This window comes from Vombatus ursinus, unplaced genomic scaffold (genome assembly GCF_900497805.2).
Source record: "Vombatus ursinus unplaced genomic scaffold, bare-nosed wombat genome assembly UNPS02011334.1, whole genome shotgun sequence".
Taxonomy (NCBI): domain Eukaryota; kingdom Metazoa; phylum Chordata; class Mammalia; order Diprotodontia; family Vombatidae; genus Vombatus; species Vombatus ursinus.
The window spans coordinates 7207015-7230021 of NW_020951112.1; the positions used below are offsets into that span (position 1 = coordinate 7207015).

At 40.1% G+C, this 23007-nt stretch overlaps 1 protein-coding gene across 1 annotated transcript in view; it reads right to left on the reverse strand.

Moving 5' to 3' along the window:
- The window catches only part of CFAP54 (cilia and flagella associated protein 54), a 289571-nt gene that overhangs the window by 104212 nt on the left and 162352 nt on the right, over positions 1-23007 (reverse strand). Inside the window, exons 43-49 of the mRNA XM_027855802.1 lie at positions 22208-22295; positions 21529-21738; positions 18023-18089; positions 14341-14523; positions 11208-11294; positions 8454-8576; positions 2679-2735 (exon numbers count right to left, since the gene is read on the reverse strand). Coding sequence (XP_027711603.1) covers positions 2679-2735; positions 8454-8576; positions 11208-11294; positions 14341-14523; positions 18023-18089; positions 21529-21738; positions 22208-22295 — 815 coding nt within the window. The remainder of the gene's footprint in view (positions 1-2678; positions 2736-8453; positions 8577-11207; positions 11295-14340; positions 14524-18022; positions 18090-21528; positions 21739-22207; positions 22296-23007) is intronic.

Consider the following 23007-nt stretch of genomic DNA (forward strand, 5'->3'; position numbering starts at 1 on the left):
AAAAATGAGCCACCCGAAAATGAAGTCTTTGGAATGAAAGTGAGCAATAAAGGAAGAGATTCATAAAGCTACTTTTATTCCAAGCAAAGTACATTCCCAGCACAAGTTATACAACATGGAAATGACTCATAAACGAATTTGAAAAAAAAGTCTCCTCAAAACTCTTTAAGAAAAGTAAAGAACTTTTCTAAGGCAATAGAGGCCTGCATTATTTGGGGGCATTTTCCATAGCAAAACAGCATGCCTGTGACTACCTGTCTATCCATATTCATAAAACAGTCCCCTGGTGGCTGAATGTCTTCCTAGAAATGCGAATAACTTGTCTTTGCTAAGTATGGTCCTTCCATGGCACACTGGAATTGCTATTATTAAATATGAATAAAGCTCATCCATCCTTGTTCATGTGGATGGAGGGACTGAGGATGGAGCAAAGGCATTTACCCCGTTTATTTGATTCTTTTAGCCAGCATCAAGAATTACTAAATGGATGGAATGGGACCCAAGAAACAACCTTCGGCTCTCTGAGAGAAATTTCATGGAAGTTCAAAAATTCTCTTATCATAATGCTTGATTAAAAAAAAATATCCAGAAAAACCCTGTGGAAGGCAATCTTCTCAGAACTAGAATGAAGGTCAAGAGGAGAAGACCAGGTATGAAAGAAAAGCAATGCTTGATGGTGAAGCTCTACCATTAGAACATTTGATGAACATTTAGTGGGAAATGTGAATTTTGCTGAAAATATATGCAGGCATGATGACCATAAGTATATACATATATACATACATGCATACAACTATACATACATGTGCATGTGTGTGTCAAGTTAAGCCAAGTCAACAAGCATTTGTTAAGCAAATAATATGTGCTCAGTGCTTCAGACACAATAGAAAAGGAAAGAAAACAAAAGAAAACAAAACCAAAACAAGTCTCCATTCTCAAGGAGCTCTCAGTCTAACAGAGGAGATAAGCATCCCTACACAAAAGATATACACAGGATAAACTGGAGAAAACAACAGAGAGAAGACACTAATATCTGGGGGGTTGGAAAAGAATTCTTGAAGACAGTTGGACTTTAGATGAGATTTGAAGGAAGCCAGGAGACAGAGATGAGGAGGGAGAGAATCTCAGGCATGGGGAATAGCCAGTGAAAATGCCCAGAGGCAAGAGATGGAGTGTGTTTCCGTAACTAGAAAAATGGCGGTAGTAACTCACATTTGGCCCTACATGGCCCTGTTGTACTCTTGGCATTCCTATATGGATTTAATGACCATCTCTAGGCCAATGATTCTCAAATCTACTTTTCCTGCCCCAACCTCTCTGCTAATCTCAAATCTCACATCCCCTAACAGCCTTTCATATATCTCAAAGTGGATGGCCAGTAGACATCTTAAACTCAACATGGTCTAAAACCAAACTCGTTATCTTTCCCCCTAAATGCTCCCCAACCCCACCATCCTCATTACTGTTGAGGGGAACACCAACCTCCCAGTCAGCCAGACTGGAAACCTAGGAGTCATCCTGGGCTCCTCACTCTTGCTCACCTCTCCACCCTCCCCCAATCCCACCCACCCCTATATTCAAGCTATTTCCAAGGACTCTTGATTTTACCTTTGCAACAGTTCTCCAATACACCTCCTTCTCTGCTCTGACACTGATACACCTCCCGGAGCAGAACCTCATCAGCTCATACCTGGACTACTGAAATAGCCTCCTAGTGGGGTTGCTTGCCTTGTCTCTCCTTCTCTCAGCTACCACAGTGATTGTCCTAAAGCATAGGCCCGACCATGTCACTCATCTACTCAATAAACTCCAGTGTCTTCCTGTTGCCTCCAGGATGAAATACAAACTGCCTTTTGTCATTCAAAGCCCTTCATAACTTGCCCCCTCCTACCTTCCCCCCAAAAGTACTCTTTGATCCAGTGCCACTGGCCTCCTGGCTGTCCCACAAACAAGACACTCCATCTCTTGGCTCTGGGCATTTTCTCTGGCTGTCCCCCATGCTTGGAACATTCTCCCTCCTCTCCTCCAACACTGGCCTCCCTGGTTTCCTTGAAGTCCCAACTTATATCCCATCTTCTATGGGAAACGTTCCCCAAGCCCTCTTCATTCCAGTGCCTTCCCTTTGTTAATTATTTCCTATTTATCCTCTATATTGCTTGTTTGTACACATTTGCTTATTGTCTCCACCATTAGATTGTAAGATCTTTGAGGGCAGGCACCGTCTTTTGCTTCTTTTTGTATTCCAGCACTTAGCATGGTACCTGGCACACACTGGGCCTTTAATATAATGTTGACTGACTGACTGACTCGTATTTTCGACATTCGTGTCTGCCTATGTCTCAAAGTTTCGAGAGAAAGTGCAGGTAAGGCAGCAAACTTCTAACTCAACAAACTCTTTTCCTCAGACCCAATATCAGCCAATAACAATGATGACATAATAATATCATGGTATTATGATATAATGAAAACGAATGTGATATTATATCTTTTGCCTTCTCAAGGGGTGGGGAAGGAGCAGGATGGAGGGAGAGAATTTGGAACTCAATATTTTAAACAATGAATATTTAAATTTTTTATTTTATGGGAAAATATTTAATGAAATAAATAAAAAATATTTTTAAAATGTAAAACATATAAATTTTTTTAAATGATGATATACAAAAAGGCATTTTACTTACCAATAGATTTTCTTTGGACATATAAGATTTTCCTGCTTCAAATGGCTGTGTGATTTGCTAGCAAACACAAAATTAGAATTAGTGTGAAGACTTTTTTAAGGTTGGCAAAGTGAATTTAATTGAGTGTTGCCATAGCAACGTGTTCTATAGTATCTTTTAAAGACTGTCCCAGTTGGCCCAGGTGTCTCTACAAAACCCCGTACCATCAGTGGCATGAAAGTGTGATGAGTAAGAAGAATCCATCCCTCCCAGGAGGGTGAACATATGTTTTTCTTCTTACAGCACAAGTTAACCTAAGGAGAAGACTTCTGCTATATTGACCAAGAGTCAGGAAAGCACAGGGGAAAGAGGCCTCTGCTCTTGCATTATATCCCCAATGACTGCTGCGTGTGGGATCTTGGGTGAGTCCACCAAATGTTCAAGATGGTAGGGTACTGACTCAGAGTGTTAGTCCAACCCCACCACAGCCCCCATTTTAACAGATAAGGAAACTGAGGTTCACAATGGTTCAATGACTTGTCCAAGGTCACAAAGTTAACTATTAATCAAATCAAACCTATTTTTCCTGACTCCCAGTTCACAGAGGCTACAAAATACTGGAGACACACAGGAGTTCAGAAATCATTCTAGGGGCAGCTAAGTGGCGCCAGTGGATAGAGCACCGGCCCTGAAGTCAGGAGGACCTGAGTTCAAAGCCAGCCTCAGACCAAACACTTGACACTTACTAGCTGTGTGACCCTGGGCAAGTCACTTAACCCCAATTGCCTAAAAATTTTTTTAAAAATTTTAAAAAAAGAAAGAAATCATTCTAGCTAAACCCACCCCCACACAAGAATCCCTTCTATGATACACCTGACAGGGAAGGAGGTCACTAGCCTTTACTGAAAGACTTCCAATGAGGGATGGCCCACTCTCTCTTGAGTTAGCCCATTACATATAGGAATAGCTCTAATTATGAGCAAGTTCTCTCTAATATCAGGCCTAAATATGTCTCTTTGTAATTTATATCTTTGCTCCTAGTGCTGCCCAAGCAGCTTACACTGACCCCTTCTTCTTCATGACCCCTTATGTCTTCCCTTCTCCACAAGAACTATCTCAGGTTCCTTCTAGTGATCCTTGAGGGCAGAGGTTCTCAAACTTTGTGGCTTCAGAACCCCTTTACACTCTTAAAAGTTATTGAGAACCGCACCTCTCCACCCCTTTAAAGGGTTTTTATTCATGTAGACTTTATCTGTTGATATTAACTATGTTAGAAATTCAAATATCTTAGACTTATTCTGAAAATTGTTTTGGCCTTGCAAGGGTCTTGGGAACCCCAAGGGGTCTGTGGACCATGCTTTGAGAACCACTGTTCTAGGCCATTCACCGTCTGGGCTGTCCTCCTCTCTATGCACTCCAGCTTACCAATGACTTTCCTGAAAAATATTGGAACACAGTTTTCCATATAAGATCTCATTAGGGGAGAGGGATCCCTGGGCCTGGATATCACGTCTCTCTTAATCCATCTTAAAATCACATGGGCCTTCTCTGCTGCCACATCTCACTCTTTATACCAGTTTATGTTTCTCTCCTTACTTAACCTATCTGAGCCTCAGTTTGCTAAACAGTAAACAAGGATAATACTGGCTAGGCAATCCAATGCACAGGGTTGTTGCGAGATTAGATGAGAATCTCTGTATGACACACTGTCACCACAAGCCTTGTACAAATAGAAATTGCTGTTACTGTTATTGCTATCACTGTTGATGAATTGGAGGAGGAAGAAGAAGAGGAAGAGGAGGAGCACAGAACTGTTGAGAAACCAGGCAGAATGATTAGAGGAGCACAGGACTGGAAACGGCAGTGCAGAGGATAGAGTGATGCAACAGGGAAATTTACTTCAAAATGTCCTTTGAAAAGAAAGGACAGGGAAGCAATGAGATTGGGGCAGCTGGGGTACTGGCACAAGGAGGAAAGCCCAGGAGAGTAGTTAACTTTGAGAACCGCTCAAAAAAGGCTTTACAAGGAAGATAAGATGTTTCGTGCCCAGTCTATTAGGCTTCAAGTAGGAACACTTTCTACACAATGAGGAACTGGGGCCTGGAAAAAGGAAGAGAGAGAGAGGCTCTTAGATACAAGGATTTTGTAATCATTTGTTCAGATATTTTAAGTTAGTCTAATTGGTTAAAAAAAATGGGGTCATGGAGAGTCGAACATGACTGAAAAACAGCTGAAACAAAAAATTGGTTAAAATAAGGTGCTAAAAATGCTCGTTTTAATGGGTTCAATCCTCATATGGGCCAGTTAGCTTGATTTCATGTCATATTCAAAAACTGAGCCTCAGATACCAACCAACCATCACAGAAAGAAGATCATGTAAGAGATAAATGGGGAGAGAGTGAATGAATCAGTAAAAAGTACCAAAAATAAAGTAAAAAAAAAAAAGCCCTAAATGCCCTAATGAATAGAGCTTTAAACCCGCAGTCAGGAAGACCTGAGCTGAAAGCATGCCTCAGACACCAGCTGTGTGACCCTGTGACCAAGTCATTTAACCTCTGTCTACCTCAGTTTCCTCTTCTTTAAAATAGGAATAATAATAGCATCTACCTCCCAGGGTTGTTGTGAGGATCAAAGAAGAACATATTTACAAAGTGCTTTGCAAACCTTAAAAATACTACTTATTACTAGTTTTGACGTTGGGTCAATGCATCATCTTCAAGTATGAAATACAGCTTTTGATCTCTGAGAATGGTGAGCTCAGTGAAGGATCAGATGTGAAGCGAGGAGACTGAAGACTGAACGAATATTAGGGGATGTGTCTTTTGTCATGGAGGAAGGGCAGTCCAAAGGGAAGGGCAGTCCAAAGCAGTAATTAGAGCAGCAAGAGGAAAACCAAGACTTTATAGCATTTAAGACATCACATTTAGCCATGGCACAGAAATCAGATGCTGGAGACTAAACAAAAATGTAAGAGGAAACTTTAGGTTCAGCCATCGGGAAATAAGCAGTTAATTCTCTCTGGGAGAATGGCTTCAGTACAGTAATAACACTAGGATCATATAAGGTTTGGAGAATAAACCAAAAGCATTCAAATAATTAGTACATTCCAAGATGATATGTAAAAAGGCTCTGTAAATAATAATAAAAATCATAATAGCTAATGTTTATTTAGGGTTTTAAAGTTTAAAACCTCAACCCTATGAGATGTGTATTGTAAGTTTTATTAGCCTCATTTTACAGACGAGGAAACTGAGTCTCAGAGAAGTGAAGTGATTTGACCAGGTCACACAACTACTGAGTGGTAGTGTCTGGATGGGAGCCCAGACCTTCTGACTTCGGTTCCAGGGCTCTTTCCATCACAACTCAACTACAAATGTGCATTGATCCCACTCATATTTTCATTTCTTACTGTGATTCCCTACCCCACCCCCAGCTCATCATTCTAGCAGACTACACTCTTTCAGCTGTTTCCCAAAGCACTGAGCAATGAAATAAAACACAAATTTACTTATGGCAAAAGCAGCCAGGAGTCCAGATTATTGTGAAAATCAAAGCAAAAGAAAATGCAAAGAGGCAGGATACATTAATTTTCTTTGAGCTCTACTTTGATTTAATTTAGACCTAGGTACAAGGACCATTCTTCATTTCTGGGGCCACTTTAGGCACTCAATTCAATTCCTGAGAACAAAATAAGGAAAGCTAGGTAAAATTATCTCTGAATGGACATAAAATTTAAAATAAATTGGAAAAAGTAGGAGGAAATGTTTTCTTTCCTTACAGAAAATGAAGAAATTAGGGATGAGAAAGGAACACACATTTCTTACTCTTTAGTGGTATAGGTCAAAACAACTAAAACAAGAAATTAGGAGAGATTAATTTTTGATTAAGGTCACTCTCTCTAAAAGAGGAATACTAACATTCCCCAAACCTAGGTAAATATTCTTAATGAAACATCTCATCGTTGTTATAATAAATATAATACACAATAGCAAGGCAACTAGGAATTTGATTTAATTTCATTTTAAACATTTCCTCTAAATTGTGGTAACAAGAATAGTACTGTGCTACCATGAATATGCTGAGTACAGAGAAGCATAGGAAAACTTAAATGAACTGATTGGAAGTGAAGTAAGAAGAACCAGGAAAACACTACACACAGTGACTACAACCATGTAAATGGAAAGAAAGACAACCACAAAACAATCAAAACTCAATGTTGTGAAATTGGAATGACTAAGCTTAGCATCAAAGAAGAGATATGAGAATGGACTTCCCTTGCTTCTTTGAAGAGGTGGGAAACTATGAATATGGAACACCACATGTAACGTTGGGCTTTTTTTGCTATATCCATCCGTTTTGGGGGGATTTGTTTTTGCTAAATGATTTTGTCCCTCTTTTTTTCACTCTGTGTTACAAAGGATGACTCTCTGAGAGGGGAAGTGGGATTCATTTGGAAATGAGGATGATAAAAAATCAAAAACTATCAATGCACACTTATCCAAAGAAAAATCAACATCTCTTTTGTCTACACTGTCTACACTTCCCCACCAGCCACTTCCTGAAAACAGGCCAAAGGCCCAATCCGCTGTACTACTTCACTGACCCTATGCTACACGTGCCAAGGATATTTAAACCTAAAAAGATGAGTCACTGCTGATAAGCAGCATGGTGTAGTGGACAGAGTTATCTTAAGAGTCAGGAAGACCCAGGGTGAAGTCCCACATCTGACATATACTGGCTACGTGACCTTGACGAAGTCAAGTAACTCTAAGCACCTCTCTCAAACTAAATTGCAGAGAAGATGCCAACCTGCATTGGTGGGAATTCCCCATATCAATGACCTCATAGGTCTACTCCTTCCCCCTATCCTTTGCTGGTCTCTGGACAAAGAACTTGCATTTAAAGGACCTACAGATGGGATTCTTAGCTCCCTCAGTCACATCACTATCAGCATTTTGTAAGGGAAAAGTGGATGGAGAGGACTGAAGAGGGCTACTTTTCTTGGGTTCACAGATGTCAGTGGCTAAAGAATTCATAACCTTGGGCCAACCCAATGGTGATGAGCATATCTGTGGTCATCGAGTTGATCTTTAGACCAGTTAATTGACATCATCATCACCAAGGCTGTCCCGAAAGCCTTTCCAGCAAGGTGGGACCCATCAGAATTTGTGTTCCATTGGTACCACCATAAGAACCCAGGCTACACACCATGTTTCAATGAGGCATTGTAGCAGTAGGACCTTGTAGAATAATTGATAATTATGTAAGCAATCAGAATAAGCACACAAACTTGGTCCAGGTGGAACACAGGAAGCTATAATAAACCATGATTAATATTCTTCAAATAAGTCAAACTGATGAAAACTGAATTATTGATGACTTTAAGTGTTCCACATGTGGCTCTTAAGCACTGCTTTCCCCACCCTGTTTTTCTAATTCTTTGTTTTTGAAGCAGTCAGTCAGTCAGCCAGAGGTTGCTGTTGCCTTGATGAAGTCAACGACATACTCTATTTCCAGCGGCTGGGCTGCCAGTACATAGGAGTATGCTAGAACTCTGAGAGTCTACAAAGCCACTGTGGGTCAAATCATATCACCCAAATAACACTACGACCTGGACAGGATGCTCTAATGCCCAATATAAGTGGGATGTTAGTGTTGTTCCCCAATCCCCATCTTGTAAAAGGTCTACCGATCCTTTAGAGTCATAAAGACAACTTGATGATGACTTTCCTTAGATTTTAGAAGAAAAGGCTTTAAAGGCAAAAATATGGCTTTGACTTAGCCTTGCAGACTTACCTTAGGTTTCAAGAAAATTTTGGAGCCTGAAGAGGTGATAGTGGGGATGCCTTTTCCAGGGCAAAGATTGGCTATTTCACTATAAGCTTCAGAAAGGAGTCCTAAGTCAATAAGGATTTCTATCTTTAAACAAAAGAAAAGAAGGATCAAGTAGGAGTACTCTGAAAATCATGAATAGGAGGTCATATCATCATTACTATCAATACCTATGTGTCATACAGAAAGGCTTACTCCCTGTAATGCCAATGGGGCACCTCTTCTGCTACCATGCATTGTAATTTATCCTATATATTTGTCCTACCACTTTTCAACACTGGAAGCCATATCTGACACTTCTTTGTAACCTGAGTACCCTATCAAGGGGTCTCTCACAGAGTGCTTACAAAATAAATGACTGAGGAGGAAGAGAAAGTTGACCCAGAAGAAGACTCTTCTAATGATCAACTGTGGAACTTTGATCAGGACAACAATCCAAGATAATTCCAAAGAAGCCATAATGAAAAATGCCATCCACCTCCAGAGAGAGAACCAATGGACTGAAGCATATTGTTTCCACTTTTTTCATGTTTCTTGGGGTTTTCTAATGCATGTTTTCTTTTGCAACATGGCTAATATGGAAATTAATTTAGCATGATTTCACAAGCATAATCAATATCATAGTGCTTGCCCTATCACAGGGTGGGGAAGGGATGGGAGAGAGGGACAGAATTTTGAACTCAAAATTTTTTAAAATTAATGTTAAAAAATTTTAACATAATTGGGCAATAGCTAATGAAATAAATAAAAAATTTTTTAAAAGAATCATCTAAAAATTTGATTATTGTAGGAAGCTCATATAATTCAAAGCCTACTAATGCTACCAAGAAAATAAATGATTTTGTATTATTTTACTTTTAGTATTTAAGTTTGTTTTTTTTTCTCATTTTGTATTTAAGTTTAAAACCAAAAAAATTACAAATAAAAAAAGAAAATATATGTCTAGGATTAAACCATTCAAATAAGGTACCTCAATTCCATGCTTCATTTGAATTATATAGATACATAAAACGTGACATCATCTAGCCCTTTTCAAGCTAGCAGCATAGCATTGAGGACTGACGACTGGAATTTAAACTGGGAAAATATGAGTCTAAATCTCAAATACTTACTCTCTCTGTGACTCAGAGTAAGTCATGTAACTTTTTTTTAGCCTGTTTTGTCATTTGTTAAAATGTTAAAAATTAGTATCTGTTATAATTACAGAACCCACTTAAAAGAGTTGTTGTAAGGATCAAACAAAATGATGTATGAAGCATTTAAGTAGTGTAATGGATCTGGAGTCAGGAAGATTCAAGTTCAAATCTGACCTCAGACACTTCCTAGTTACGTGATCCTGGACTGGTTACTTAACTTTTTGCTTGTCTCTGTTCCTTCATCCGTAAAATGGGGATTTTAATAGCACCTACCTCTCCAGGTTGTTGTGTGGATAAAATAGAATAATATTTGCAGAGGGTCTGAAGTCAGGAAGTCCAGAGATTTGCTTTTTGTAAACAAAACTAAGTCATTATTAAAGCTTCACCATCAATTTCAAATGACACCTTAAAGTGCTATATAAATGCTATTATTATTATTGACTATTATTATGTTGTTGTTGTTACTGTTGGTTAGTAGTTTTCAGTTGTCTCCGTGACCCCATTTGGGGTTTTCCTGGCAAAGATCCTGGATGGTTTGCCGTTTCCTTCTCCAGCTCATTTTACAGATGAAGAAACTGAGGCAAACAGGGTGAAGTGACTTGCCCAGAGTCACACAGCTAGTAAATGTCTGAGGTCACATTTGAACTCAGGTCTTCCTGACTCCAGGATCAGTACTGTATCCACTGAGCCACCTTGCTGTCTTGTTATTATGTAGAGATTCATAAACCCTAAGGAGCTATATGAATGTTGTCTAGCAATATTTGCCTATTCTTTAGTTAAAATAATGTGAAATTTAATTTTAGTCCTCTTTAAATTACATATCAAGGAGTGTTAAAAATTTTTTTAATTTAATTTTTTTTGTTACATTGTGAGTTCTAAGCTGTCTCCCACGCTTCCTCCCTCACCACCCTGCACTAGAGACAGCTGCTATTAGACAAGATATATGAATATGTAAAACCATACTGGGCATACTTCTATTCATCATTTCTTCCTCTGGAGTTGGATAGCATCTTCCTTCATAGGTCCTTTGTAGTTGATTTGAATATTTATAATGCTCAGAATAGCTTAGTCGTTCACAGTTATTCTTCAAACAATATTGCTGTTACTGTAAACAATGTTCTTTTGGTTCTGCTCATTTCATTCTTCATTATTTCATGCAAGTTTTTCCATGTTCTTCTAAAATCAACCTACTCATCATTTCTTAGAGCACAGTAGTATTCCATCATAATCATATACCACAACTTGTTTAGCGATTCCCTAATTGATGGGCATCCCCTCAGTTTCAGTTCTTTACCACCATCAAGAGAGCTGTTACAAATATTTTAGAACATATAGGTTCTTTTCGGTTTTGCCTGATCACTTTGAAAAATAGACCTAATACTGGTATAGCTAGGTTAAAGGGTATATACAGTTTTACAGCTCTTTGGGCACAATTCCAGACTGCTCTCCAATATGGTTGGGTCACTTTGGACTGTTAAATTAAATTGATTTATGCAATAACCTAAAATGGGCAACACATTTGTTACTAAAAAAAAACAACATAAAATCTACTTAATGTATTAAAAAGCCAATGTGTCATTACCTTAAGGATCTTTGCATCTATGCATTTACACAAATCTTGGCAAACTTCTGAGACAAAATATTGGTGTAATGAAAGGAGAGGCAGAATCTACAGAAAAGGGGAAAAAATGGTATTTCAGACACACATTCATAAATATCTGAGAGACAGCCTCCCCCTTAAGGAAAATACTAATACTGAAATAGTGAGTAGCAATTAACCTTCCCTCTTTGGTAAGTGTGATGTCTGCCATTTCTGAAATAGATTGAATCACCAAAGCACACACTGGGTAACCCTATCAAGACCTGTAGAAAGGTATGCCCGCCCTTCCAAAGAGTCCACACTACACAGCACAGGTTTCCTCTTGGATAGCTAAAATACATCATAACTCATTACCCCAAGGCTCTGAGGAAGTGAAAAGAGGAAGTGCAGAGATTTGCTTTTTCTAAACAAAATGAAGTCATGATTTAAGCTTCACCGTCTACTTCAGTGATATATATCCCTGATCTAAAGGGCACAGGAAAGGAGATAACTTGAAATGAGAATTTAAATTGTTACAGGTCTTGGAGTATCAAGGTCGGCATCTGAACAAGGGGTTTGGCCTAAATGACCTCTAAGGTCCCGACCTTTGAGCTCTGAGGAACAGAGGAAAGAAATTTGAGGCTGGTCATGCCAGAAACAAATGTTGAGAGGGCAGCATCTTTTCCCTTTGATTTTGCCTCAAAACCACAACTCCATAGTGGGGTGTGATGTCTCTGTCAGCCTCCTTTTGGCCCTGGTTCTATGGCCTGGGTCTTACCCGAAGTAAAAAAATATGAGTATTAGATGGAAACATAGGTCTTTGATCTTTCCACGGCTGTTAGCTCTGGGGCTGCTGACCTAGGATGAGAATCATCTAGCTTTCTTTGTTTCTTCTTCCTCAGGATACTTAAAAAAATAAAATTATCATAAGGGGCAGCTAGGTGGCACAGTGTTAGAGCGCTGGCTCTGAAGTCAGGTGGACCTGAGCTGAAATCCAGTCTCGGACACTTGCTGTGACCCTGGGCAAGTCACTTAACCCCAAGTGCCTCCCCCCAAAAACGAACAAACAAACAAAAATTGTCACAGCAAAGCATAGTATGGAACAGTAGAAAGAAGACTGGATTTGGAGAGAATGGGTCTGGGTTCAAATTCGGACTCTGTTACCTATTACTTGTGTTTCCCTGAGTAAGCCATATAAAGTCTCTGGGTCTCAACGCTGGACTGGGAGTCTCTGGAATCCCTGGCCCTTTAAATCTATGGTCCCATAATTTGGCTTCATGGATCTTTGGCAACAGCTGCCTCTCTGCTGCTGACAACAACTGTTTTGTTGTTTTGTTTTGTTTTATTTTTAAAGAAACTAAAAACTCCCTCTGGATGATCAGGAACTTATTTGGAGCCTAAGGTAATATCAGTTTTGAAATAATTGTGGACAATGGCACCACTTCTCCATGGTAACCATCAGGAAGAAATAAAAATGTTTTTTTTTTCTCTCCAAGATCCATTTTGAGGCAGCCCTCTCAATTTCTCATGCATCTAAGAAAAGCGTCAGCTTTGCTTTTGAAATGAGTAAAAAAAAAATCTTCAAAATGAACATGCACTGATAACCAAAAGGAGTCCAGTTGAAAAAAATGCAGCCAGGGAATAGTCATGTCCAGAAAGAAGCAAAGAAATCTAGACAGCCAAGAAAAAGTACATCCTGAAACAGTGGAGCAAAGAAAATTATTGTTGTTATTACTGATAATGATAATGATAATGATGATGATGATGATGATGGTGATAGAGATTACTTTCTGCTAAGAGCTCCCAATGGAACAAACAGGAAAAGTCCTGATACTTTTTTTCTGTTTTGATGTCAGAAATGACTTAGCCATTCAATGTGTCTTTATCTAATTTAATCTAATCACTATGTCTGTGCTGTCATTATATCACTGGGACCCGGGGCTTGAAAAGGGGTATGAGTCAGAAGGCACCACAGGGCCACTGTAGAATCAGCAATAATAACCAGCATTTAAACACAGCCTTAAAGTTTGCTGAACTCTTTACAAGTAGTATCTCATTTCATCATCACAACAACCCTGGGAGATAGGGTCTCTTATTGTCCCCATTTCTACAGGTAAGGAAACTAAGGTAGACTAGAGTGAAGTGATTTGTCCAGGATTAGACAGCTATTAAGTGTCTGAGGTGGGATTTGAACCCAGTAGAAGACTGTAGTAGTCAAAGGTGAAGATCTAGGAGAAAGTGGTCATGAAAGCCAGAGCAATAAAAAGATAAGGAAAGAATCAAACTAGGAAAGCCAAAACAGGGAAAAGGAAGAAGATGTACGAGTCGGTCGGCAAAGATTACTACTAGGGTACTATGGGATGCAGTAAAGGAGGGGATCGTACCAGCACAAGCACAAACAATGCTGATAGTAACCAAAAAGGGGGGAAGAGCTTTCTGAAACACCCCCTTTGTGTTTACTCTGCAGGAAGAGAATAAGGAAGCACATTTGCATCGTCCACCCTCAGCTGAGGCCTTGAGATGTCTAATGTTCCTTGAGAGCACCAAAAGACTTGGACCGAGCTTTCGTTTGTCTTTTCCTGCCCCCTCCCCCAACACACACAACCACATGAGTTGTGACTTTGCTGCAGGTCTCTCCAGAACTCAAATGAATGTTCTCGTTATGTTTCGCAGTCAGCTGTCCCTAGCCCACTTGGGTGCTCGTTAGGTGGTGGAACTGATGCAAACGATGGAACTAAGGTGCTCAGCTCCCCCTGCCAAGTTCGCGTAAACCTGGATAGGCCATTGATGCCAAAGAAATAAGAAGGGTGGGGGGCCTGTGCCCCACCCCAGGCATGGAGCTCTGCGATGTGACCTTAATCACAGAAGGACTGACATTAGGACAGCAGGGAAAACCAGATCAAAGCAAGCTGGCAAAGCCATTTTGTATTCAGTGAGAATATCGGAGGTAACTTCATGCAAGAATATTAATACCTTTAAATATAAACCAACTTAAAAGGGCACATGAGGATCTCCTTTTCATAATCCTCAAAGGCCACACTTGGCCAAAAGGAATTCCAATAAGGTTATAGGAGAGACAGATAAATGAGTGAGAAGAGTAATACGTTGTTGTTTTAAAATTTTATACTTGACTTACAATAAGATTATGTTTAACAGAATGGAGCTCATAAATCAGGTAAATGAGACTGCCGAGGACAACGGTCACATCCGCTCTGTGTCGGTCACAGAAGAGATCCAGGCCTGGAGTAAGCTGGCCAATTTCATACTGGGCATACTCATGGTCATGTCTGGGATGTATCAGAGACATTCTAAATAGAGCCTGGAAAGAAAAAAAAAAAGAAAAAGAAAAGAGAAACTTAAACAGCTATCAAAGTACATCAGTGAAACTATTGTAAATCAAATTTTATCATTTTTCTAAAAGGAGTAATTCCATATCCAAGATCAAACGCCCTGCGCTCAAGAAACAAGGAAGGTGAAAGAGAAAAAAGCATGAGAAGAGCAGCTCAAGCAAGTGAGGAGTCCAGGGAAGCTTCTCATTCCTGGCGCAGCCTCTTCTGGAGCCTTTGTAGGAGGCTGTGACACACTGGAGGCTCAACCGTCTGGCCTTGCGCTCAGAAACGCCTCGTCAAGGCTTCATACAGTGAGCCTCTTCTGATTCATCGAGCAAGAAGGTTCATCCTTCAAAGTGAACAAAGCAAAGGCTCGTGGCTACATTTCTAGGTACAAAAACAAAACCAAACAAAAACCCTTTTTTTCTAATTCAGATAAAAGCCTATTTATCAGCGAATCAAGGAGTCAAAAACCTGAGAAGGGAAAAGAATTCCACTCAGGGATAGCCCAACTGGTTTCTTCTTTCCCTTCTATGAGGTACCCCAGGTCACTGAGACAGTCCAACTTTATTTTTGGAGATGCAGCTGCCCAGATCCCATGGCTACTGAAGCAATTGGCCCAAGGACTACAGTATGCAGTCAGGAATGACACGTAGACAACGTGAACACAAATAATCCTGATCAGGACCAGAAAAAAGGAAAGGGAAACTGTCTGAAGAGACCAGTATGGATGCCCAAGGAGCTCTGCTGATACCCCTTTTAACACTGAGATTCTATCAAAGAGCTCCAACATTTAGTATATAATTCCCAGGGTTCCCTGAGCAAAGTCTTCCTCTCTAAATAGGCAAATTGCCCCATGCATCTTATACAAGGTTTCCCAAAGGTCTTAAGTTTCAAATTGCACTAAGATTTTTTTGACAGCCTTTGTCCCCTCCTCGATTAATTTTCAAAGGGTTTCAACCTGTTCTTTCAAATCCTACTTCCCAACTTAATTTACAGTAATTTAAAGTGACAACCTGTTTCCTATCATTTTATGCCTTTGAGGGGGAATATTTAGCCTGCTAATCTCAGTGTAACCCTAGTTCTAATTTTTCAAGAGGAGGAAAAAAAAACGTTTTCCCTATTCTTTTAAAAAAATTAATTTTCTTTTTTATTGTGAACTTAAAAATGATCAAACTCCAACATTTCAATAAACAAATAATTTTTCAAAAGACTACAGAATAAATTTGATCTTCCATTCTATAGGGTTTATTTTTAAGTAGATATATGTGTGAATAATCTAATCAAGTTACTTACCATCTCAGGGAAGGGAGAGGGAAAAGATGGACAGAGAGATTTCGGAACTCAAATTTTTAAAAAATGAATGTTAAAAATTGTGTTTACATGTAACTGGGAAAAAATAAAATATTATTCAGAAAAGTGTGTGTGTGTTAAATAATCAAATTGCTATATCTGTTAAGCATTCCTTGTTGCCTTTTTTGTTTTCTTCTGCACATTAAAAATAAAAATCTTGGGGCAGCTAGGTGGAGCAATAGATAGAGCACTGGCCCCGGAGTCAGGAGGACCTGAGTTCAAATCTGGCCTCAGACACATAGCACTCACTAGCTGTGTGACCCTGGGTAAGTCACTTAACCCCACTGCCTAGCAAAAAAACAAACAAAAAAAGAAAAAATAAATAAATAAAAATCTTGACCTTATTGAAACACACCTGCCATTAAGATAAGGATGTCTAATACCTCACTGTGGCAGGAAGGGATCTGGCCCTGAACTCACCAGTGGAGGGCCACTCTGAAACCTCTTTAGGTCTAGCAATAGACACAGCCGTCCTTTGAGCACCAGTCAAAGTTCAAAGATATTCGTTAGTATCTGAACATGGACTTTTGGGCTAGAAGGTTCATAGAGAGGTTATCTAAACCTAAACCTTCCATTTTGTAAATGAGAAAACTCAAGGCCCCAAGGGAACATTGAAGAGTCAAGACAGACCTCAGGTCTCCAAAGGCCCAGTTGAGGCCTCTTTCAACTACATTTCTTCCTATTTTCCCTTTGATACTTATGTGGGGTGGTGATTGCAACAGTGTGGTTACTTGCTCTTCTGACACAGATTATAATCCCTCCATGTCTTTTCCTCCTGTGTGATCCCCGTCCATCCCTTTTCATGGATCCTCCAGAGAAGACCAATGATGGAGGTGCTCAACTGTGCTCAACATGATGGAGACCTCTCTCAGGCTCATTTGGTGATTTTGGGGGACTGAAACAGCAATAAGTCTCTTTACACAACTGTCTCACCCCTCCATTCCCACCATAGCATTACACCATTTATAATGGTGGTTCATCATCAGAAAAATCATTGAGCAAACTCACATCTACCACAGAACTTAACTTTCTGCTTTGCCTTACTAATAGTCAACAAGCATTAATTAAGCACTTATTATATGCTATATGATAGACACACAGTAAGAGCACACAAGTTTGGTCAGGACTAAAGGTCGTATTCTCATCTATTTCATAGGCCCCTAAGGCCCTAAAAGTCATCACTTAGTAGCCAACTTCCTAGTAATGAGCCTTTTCACACTTAGCCAGGCCGGCCCCTGGATACCAGCCCTACTACTTGCCACTAGGCCCACTTCTAAAGACTTTCCAAATTAGTAGAATTAGCCTGTGTGCTCACTTAGCTGGCAAAGCCTTCAAGAGCCCAGCATCACCTCCATGCAAGCAAGACATTTATGGAAGCCTCTCTTCATACCTATTTAATGTTTTCTCTGCATTCTTAAGAGCAGCTAGGTGGCTTAGTGAATAGAACATGGGGCCTGGAGTCAGGAAGATCTGAGTTCAAATGTAACCTCAGATACTAGCTGCATGACCCTGAGCAAGTCACTTAACCCTGTTTGCCTCAGTTTCCTCATCTGTAATGGCAAAAGAGTCATTCACCCTATCAGTGAGTCCCTCCTTAGGAGTCACAATTGAATCCCTTTGACTTTCTCAGGTTTCTTGATATTGATGGAGATGCTGACGGTAAGTCCAAAAGGAGCCAAACAGAAGGGTCAGCCAGCAGAGTGAATACAGGCTCCTTACAGTTAATCCCTTCCACACTGTGACTTTCCCCATTGTGGTTTCACTACCTATCACAGGGCAGCATAAGAGATTAAATGAGAATTTGGGGGGAGTTTTGCAGAAGCCAGAGAGGACAAGTGAAGGTCAACAGAGGACACAGAGCCTATGACCAAATACTTAACTCAAATTTTACAAGAAGGTACCATAAATGCCCCATAAAGAAAAAGAAAAAAATCAGACTTCCTCTCTGGTGCAAAGGATGGGCCAAAACATTTTACGCAGATTTTCCAGATTGAGGGGGCACTAACCCTGCAATGTGGAAGGATAACTGTATTTCTAATCATAGCTTCCTCCCTCCTCTCGCCTACAATTTGTAGGCAACAGGATTTGTTAAGTAATTAATCTGCTGTGTTATTATATAAAATTATAAACAGTTACCTTAAAAAAATAGGAAGAGAAAATGCAGCATTCAGTTCGCTCACTCACATTTGATGTCAAAATATATCTGAAAAAAAATTCCAACAAAGAGAAATTATTTGATTGGCAAGCAATTTTTCAAAAATATTTTGAAAAGACTATCTAATTACAGAGGACAACTAGGTGTCACAGTGGATAGAGCACTGGGCTTGGAATCAGGAAGACTCATCTTTCAAATCCAGCCTCAGACACTGACTAGCTGTGTGACCCTAGGCAAGTCACTTAGCTGTTTGCCTCAGTTTCCTCATCTGTAAAATGAGCTGGAGAAGGAAATGGAAAACCGGTCCAGTATCTCTGTCAAGAAATTGACCCCAAAATTGGGTCATGAAGAGTAGGACACAACTGAAACAAATCAACAACAATAAATGTAATTACAGTAGTCTTTGAATACACTAAGTATTTTACTAAGTTTCTGACGGATGAAATGAACTAGTTTTATTGACTAACAAATTGCTATGCTCTGTTTATTCCCAAAGAACTCAAAAGGTGAGATTATTTGCCCTTCTTCTATGGAAGAGAGGAGTTTTCTTCCCTTCCCTACTTTGATACTGGGGAGGGGAAGGAAAAGATCATTTGTTAAGCACCTACTATGTGCCAGGCACTGTGTTAAGTACGTTTTAATTTTACAAATAGTATATCATTGATTCTCATAACAACCCTGGGAAGTAGTTGTTGTTGTTTAGTCATTTCAGTTGTGTCTCGCGGAAGTTTTAACTCTACGTAGGAGGCAACAGGGAGCCACTGAAGAATTTTGAGCAGAGTAGTAACATGAGCAGATAGATGTATGCATAAGAATATTTTTCTGCCACTGGAATGAAGGAAAGATTAGAAGGGCATAGGGTGGGGTGGGAGGAGCAGGGTGAAGGTAGGATAACCACGGCTGGGAGTGATGAGGTCTTGTAGTAATAGTGAGAATAGAAAAGAGGACTCTGGAACTGCTATGACATGAGAGAGGGGAGACAGACAGACAGACAGACATAGAGAAACAAAGAGATAGAAACAGAGAGGCAGAGAGAGACAAAGAGATAGACAGAGGGATTGAGAGACAGAGAGACAGAGACAGAGAGAGACAGAGAGAGTGAGAGGTACTGGCAGGAGTCGTGATGGGGAGAAGAAGGGCAGGTTTAGGGGGAAAGCTCCATTTTGGACACTCTGTGTTTAAGGCACCAGTGAGGCATCCCAACAAAGAAGGCTGGGAACAGGTGGGAAATGATCCTTCAGAGCTCTGAAGAGAGATTTGGGAGTCATCTGCAGAGAAGAGTAAAAGCCATGGGAGTAAAACTATTTCCCAGTCATAGAGTATAGAGACATAAGAGAGATGATGGTCAAAGAGTTAACAGTGGAAAAATTCACCCTAAAGATTAGAGAAGAGGAGGAGGAACCAGAGAAAAGGCGAAGAAGGAAGGAAGGGAGGGAAGGAGGAAGGGAAGTAAAGTATTTATCAATCAAGAGGTGGAGCACTGGCTGGAGGCAGAAAGCTGGCTTACTGCTATAGCTGACCTATTGCCCCATCTGCCTTCCTGCCCCTTTCTCTTGCCTGCATCCAAGCAGGCCTGTGTGAGGCCAGGAAGCCAACTGGTGTACACCGTAGTCAAAGTCCACACCACAGCCTGTTTACCTACTCCTTCTCCTCTCGGACTCTCCCACATAACTCACGAAAGGCCTTTTATTAGAAGAGCAAACATAAATAAATAAATAAACCAAATCAGGCTCCCAATAAATAATAATGCAGCAAATTACATTACATTTTTAATCTGATTCTTTTGCCAACAATAATTCACGAATTTTCTGAATACATTAAAGTGCCACTTATTATAGATGAGTAAACAGACTACGTGGGTGACAAAAGGCCAAGGCAGAATCCTGATTTGCACCTCCATAAATTTTCTTCGCAATCTCTCTCTGGGCTCGGGATATTATGGATCTATGTCACCACTTTACCCTTAGGTCACAGAGGCAGCCTTCTTTCATCTTCTGTTCCTCCAAGAAGCTAAAGCTATATAAAAAGATGACGGGAAATTCTGCAGCAGAGGCGCCTATCACTATCCATCACTAGCCATCCAGTTCCAACCCTCATCCTATAGATGAGGAAACTGACACCCAGAGAGTTCACAGAGGCCACAGATTTAGAGCTGAGCAGGGCCTCAGAGAGGTTGTATGTCCAAGGACACCTGAGTAGAAGTGGCAAAGCCAGAATTTGAATGCAGGCCCTAGGACACTCTCCATCCATATAGGTTCACTGATTTTGAGCTAGAAGGCACCACAGACTCCAACACTTTCACTTTACAGAGGAGGACACTGAGGCACAGGGGACGTACCATCCCTAAAATCAAACAGGTAGTAAGTATCAGAGGCAGGACTGAAACTCAGGTTCCATTCTGCTCAAACAACTGTTCAGTTTTGAGGTGTTTTTTTAAACAACCAAATTAAAGTCAATATTTATGAAACATTCCCTGTTTTAGGCATTGGTACTACATTATGATCATCAGAAAGTAGAATTAGCCATTTCTAGATATAGTTATATTCTGGATAAGTAGGCCGAATCACTCCATCTCAAGCCCCTGACTTGTTTGACTGTTTGAACCGTGCCCAATTCCACGAAACAAATGAATGATACACCTCTTGCTGAAGTACCTGCTGCCATCCCATGCCTTCAGTGGGTGAGATTTATCCATTTCTTAAGAATGATGATTGGGCAGGGGCAGCCAGGTGGTGCAGTGGACAGAACACTGGCCCTGGAGTCAGGAGGACCTGAGTCCAAATCCAACCTCAGACATTTGACACTTATCAGCTGTGTGACCCTGGGCAAGTCATTTAACCCCGATTGCCTTGCCAAAAAATAAAAAATAAAAAAAGAATAATGATGATCATAATATTCCTAGTTTATAGTTATTTTCTTTTTATCCATCCCGAAGTCTGTTAGCTTGTTTTCTGTAGGTGGATACTTGAAACAATAACATAGACAACAGATAATATTTCTGTAATGCTTTAAGGTTTGCAAAGCACTTTACAAACAGTATCTCATTTCACCCTCACAACAACCCTGGGAATTAGGGGTTCTTATTATCCCCATATTACAAACAGGGAAGATGAGGCAGATTTGCTTGGCATCACCCAGCTATTTTTGAGGTTGGATTTCAGCTTAGGCCTTCTTGATTCCAGGTTCTATACACTGGGCCAGGCATCTTCACAACCAAAATGGATAGGAGAGCGAGGTTGACTTCTGGCTAGAGTTCAGGTTTCTGGTCACATTCCCTTTCTCTCAAGCGATCATCAAAATCAATGGTTACCCAGACACCCACGCAGACTGAATGCTTCCATGAAGGAGTGAACTTCTGATGCTTCGAGAAGAAACAAGACAGTATCTCTAGCACCAAAGGTATTTACCTTCACAGAAACAAGGAACTGAGTTGTTGATTGGTTGGGTTTTTAATAGAAAATGAAGAGTTGTTACTTCGCCTACTTACTGCGCCATTTTTGAGGCTATGACTCCTCCCTGCAAGCACCCCCAAATGCCAGCTTTTGACAGAAATTCCTCACTATAATCAGTGAAGTATGAACCCATGACAATGTCAAGAGGTTTTTTGGGGGGATTGGCCAGTTCTTTCCACGTATGGAGAACGTCTGTTTTTTTGAGAATGGCATCAAGGGCTTGGCTCCAGCATTTATAAGCTTCCCTGAAATGTTAAAAAAAAAAAAATCAGAAATATACCACTTTCCTGTACATAGGGAGCTGGAATCATTTCTCATCATCACATATCTACTTTTAATTGAGAAGGTAAATACATGTTTGGACCGATTCTGATGACATTTTATTAATATTTATATATTTACTAATATAATTGATATTTATAATATACAATCAATATCTTAAGGAGTATTTGGATAAAAGGATGATTCCACTCCCATTTGAAAAAGGGAAAATCAGTTGCTCCAGAGGCATTTCTCAAGTGCCTTCCACATCCTAATGCCAGTGCTGGGAGAGAGTGTTTCCAAAGGAAGGCGCTCACAATATGTAATAATATATCAACAAAGATCATGGAAATGCATCAACAACAGAACTGTTCACATTAATTAAAATAATTTGCCAATTTTTTTACAGGTTTTCCTATATTCTAGCAACTCTTCTCCTTCCTCAAAATTCACCTTCTGTTTTCTGCATAGATGTGAAGATTTCCAAGCTCATGCAGTGCTTGTATCTTGAGATCTGTTTGATTGTTGATTTCAAGAGTATCTGGGGTTTTTTTCAAAACAAAAGACAGATGTCAGTGCCTGAAAGATAACTGTGACTCCAAATTGTTATGCAAAAGTATTTTTGAAGGGGCAGCTAGGTGGCACAGTAAATAGAACTCTGACCTTGGAGTCAGGAGGACCTGAATTCAAATCCAGCCTCAGACACTTAATACTTACTAGCTGTGTGACCCTGGGCAAGTCACTTAACCTCGATCGCCTCACCAAAAAAAGCAAAAAAAAAAATGAAACAAAAGAGTATTTTTGAAAAGTCTTCGAAATTCCTTTACTTATTGTGACAACTGGAAGATTCATCATCCCTTTAGTACGAAATAATTGACCTTGATAAGTATTTAGGCCCATTTCTCTTGATTTGGGGGGTGTTATTCATGGCTAATCAAAACAAAACCAAATTTTCCTTCTACTCACCTCCCAGATTCCTCTACTCCTGTGATGTAGGCTTGTAGCTAGATTGAGAGAATAGCACTTGGCTGTGGTCAGGAAGACCAAAGCCCATCATAATACGGACAAAGACACTGTTCCCCAGAGCAGAGTGGGAAGCAAGGGGTCACTAGCCAGTTATATATGGCTGCCATCTACAATTCTCAAATGTTTCTTCTTTAGAGGTGTATGCCCATGGAACAGCAACTCCTAGAAGCCCTAAACATGGGATGGAGGATGTGGGGAGGGAGATATAAGAGGACCATTCTACTACC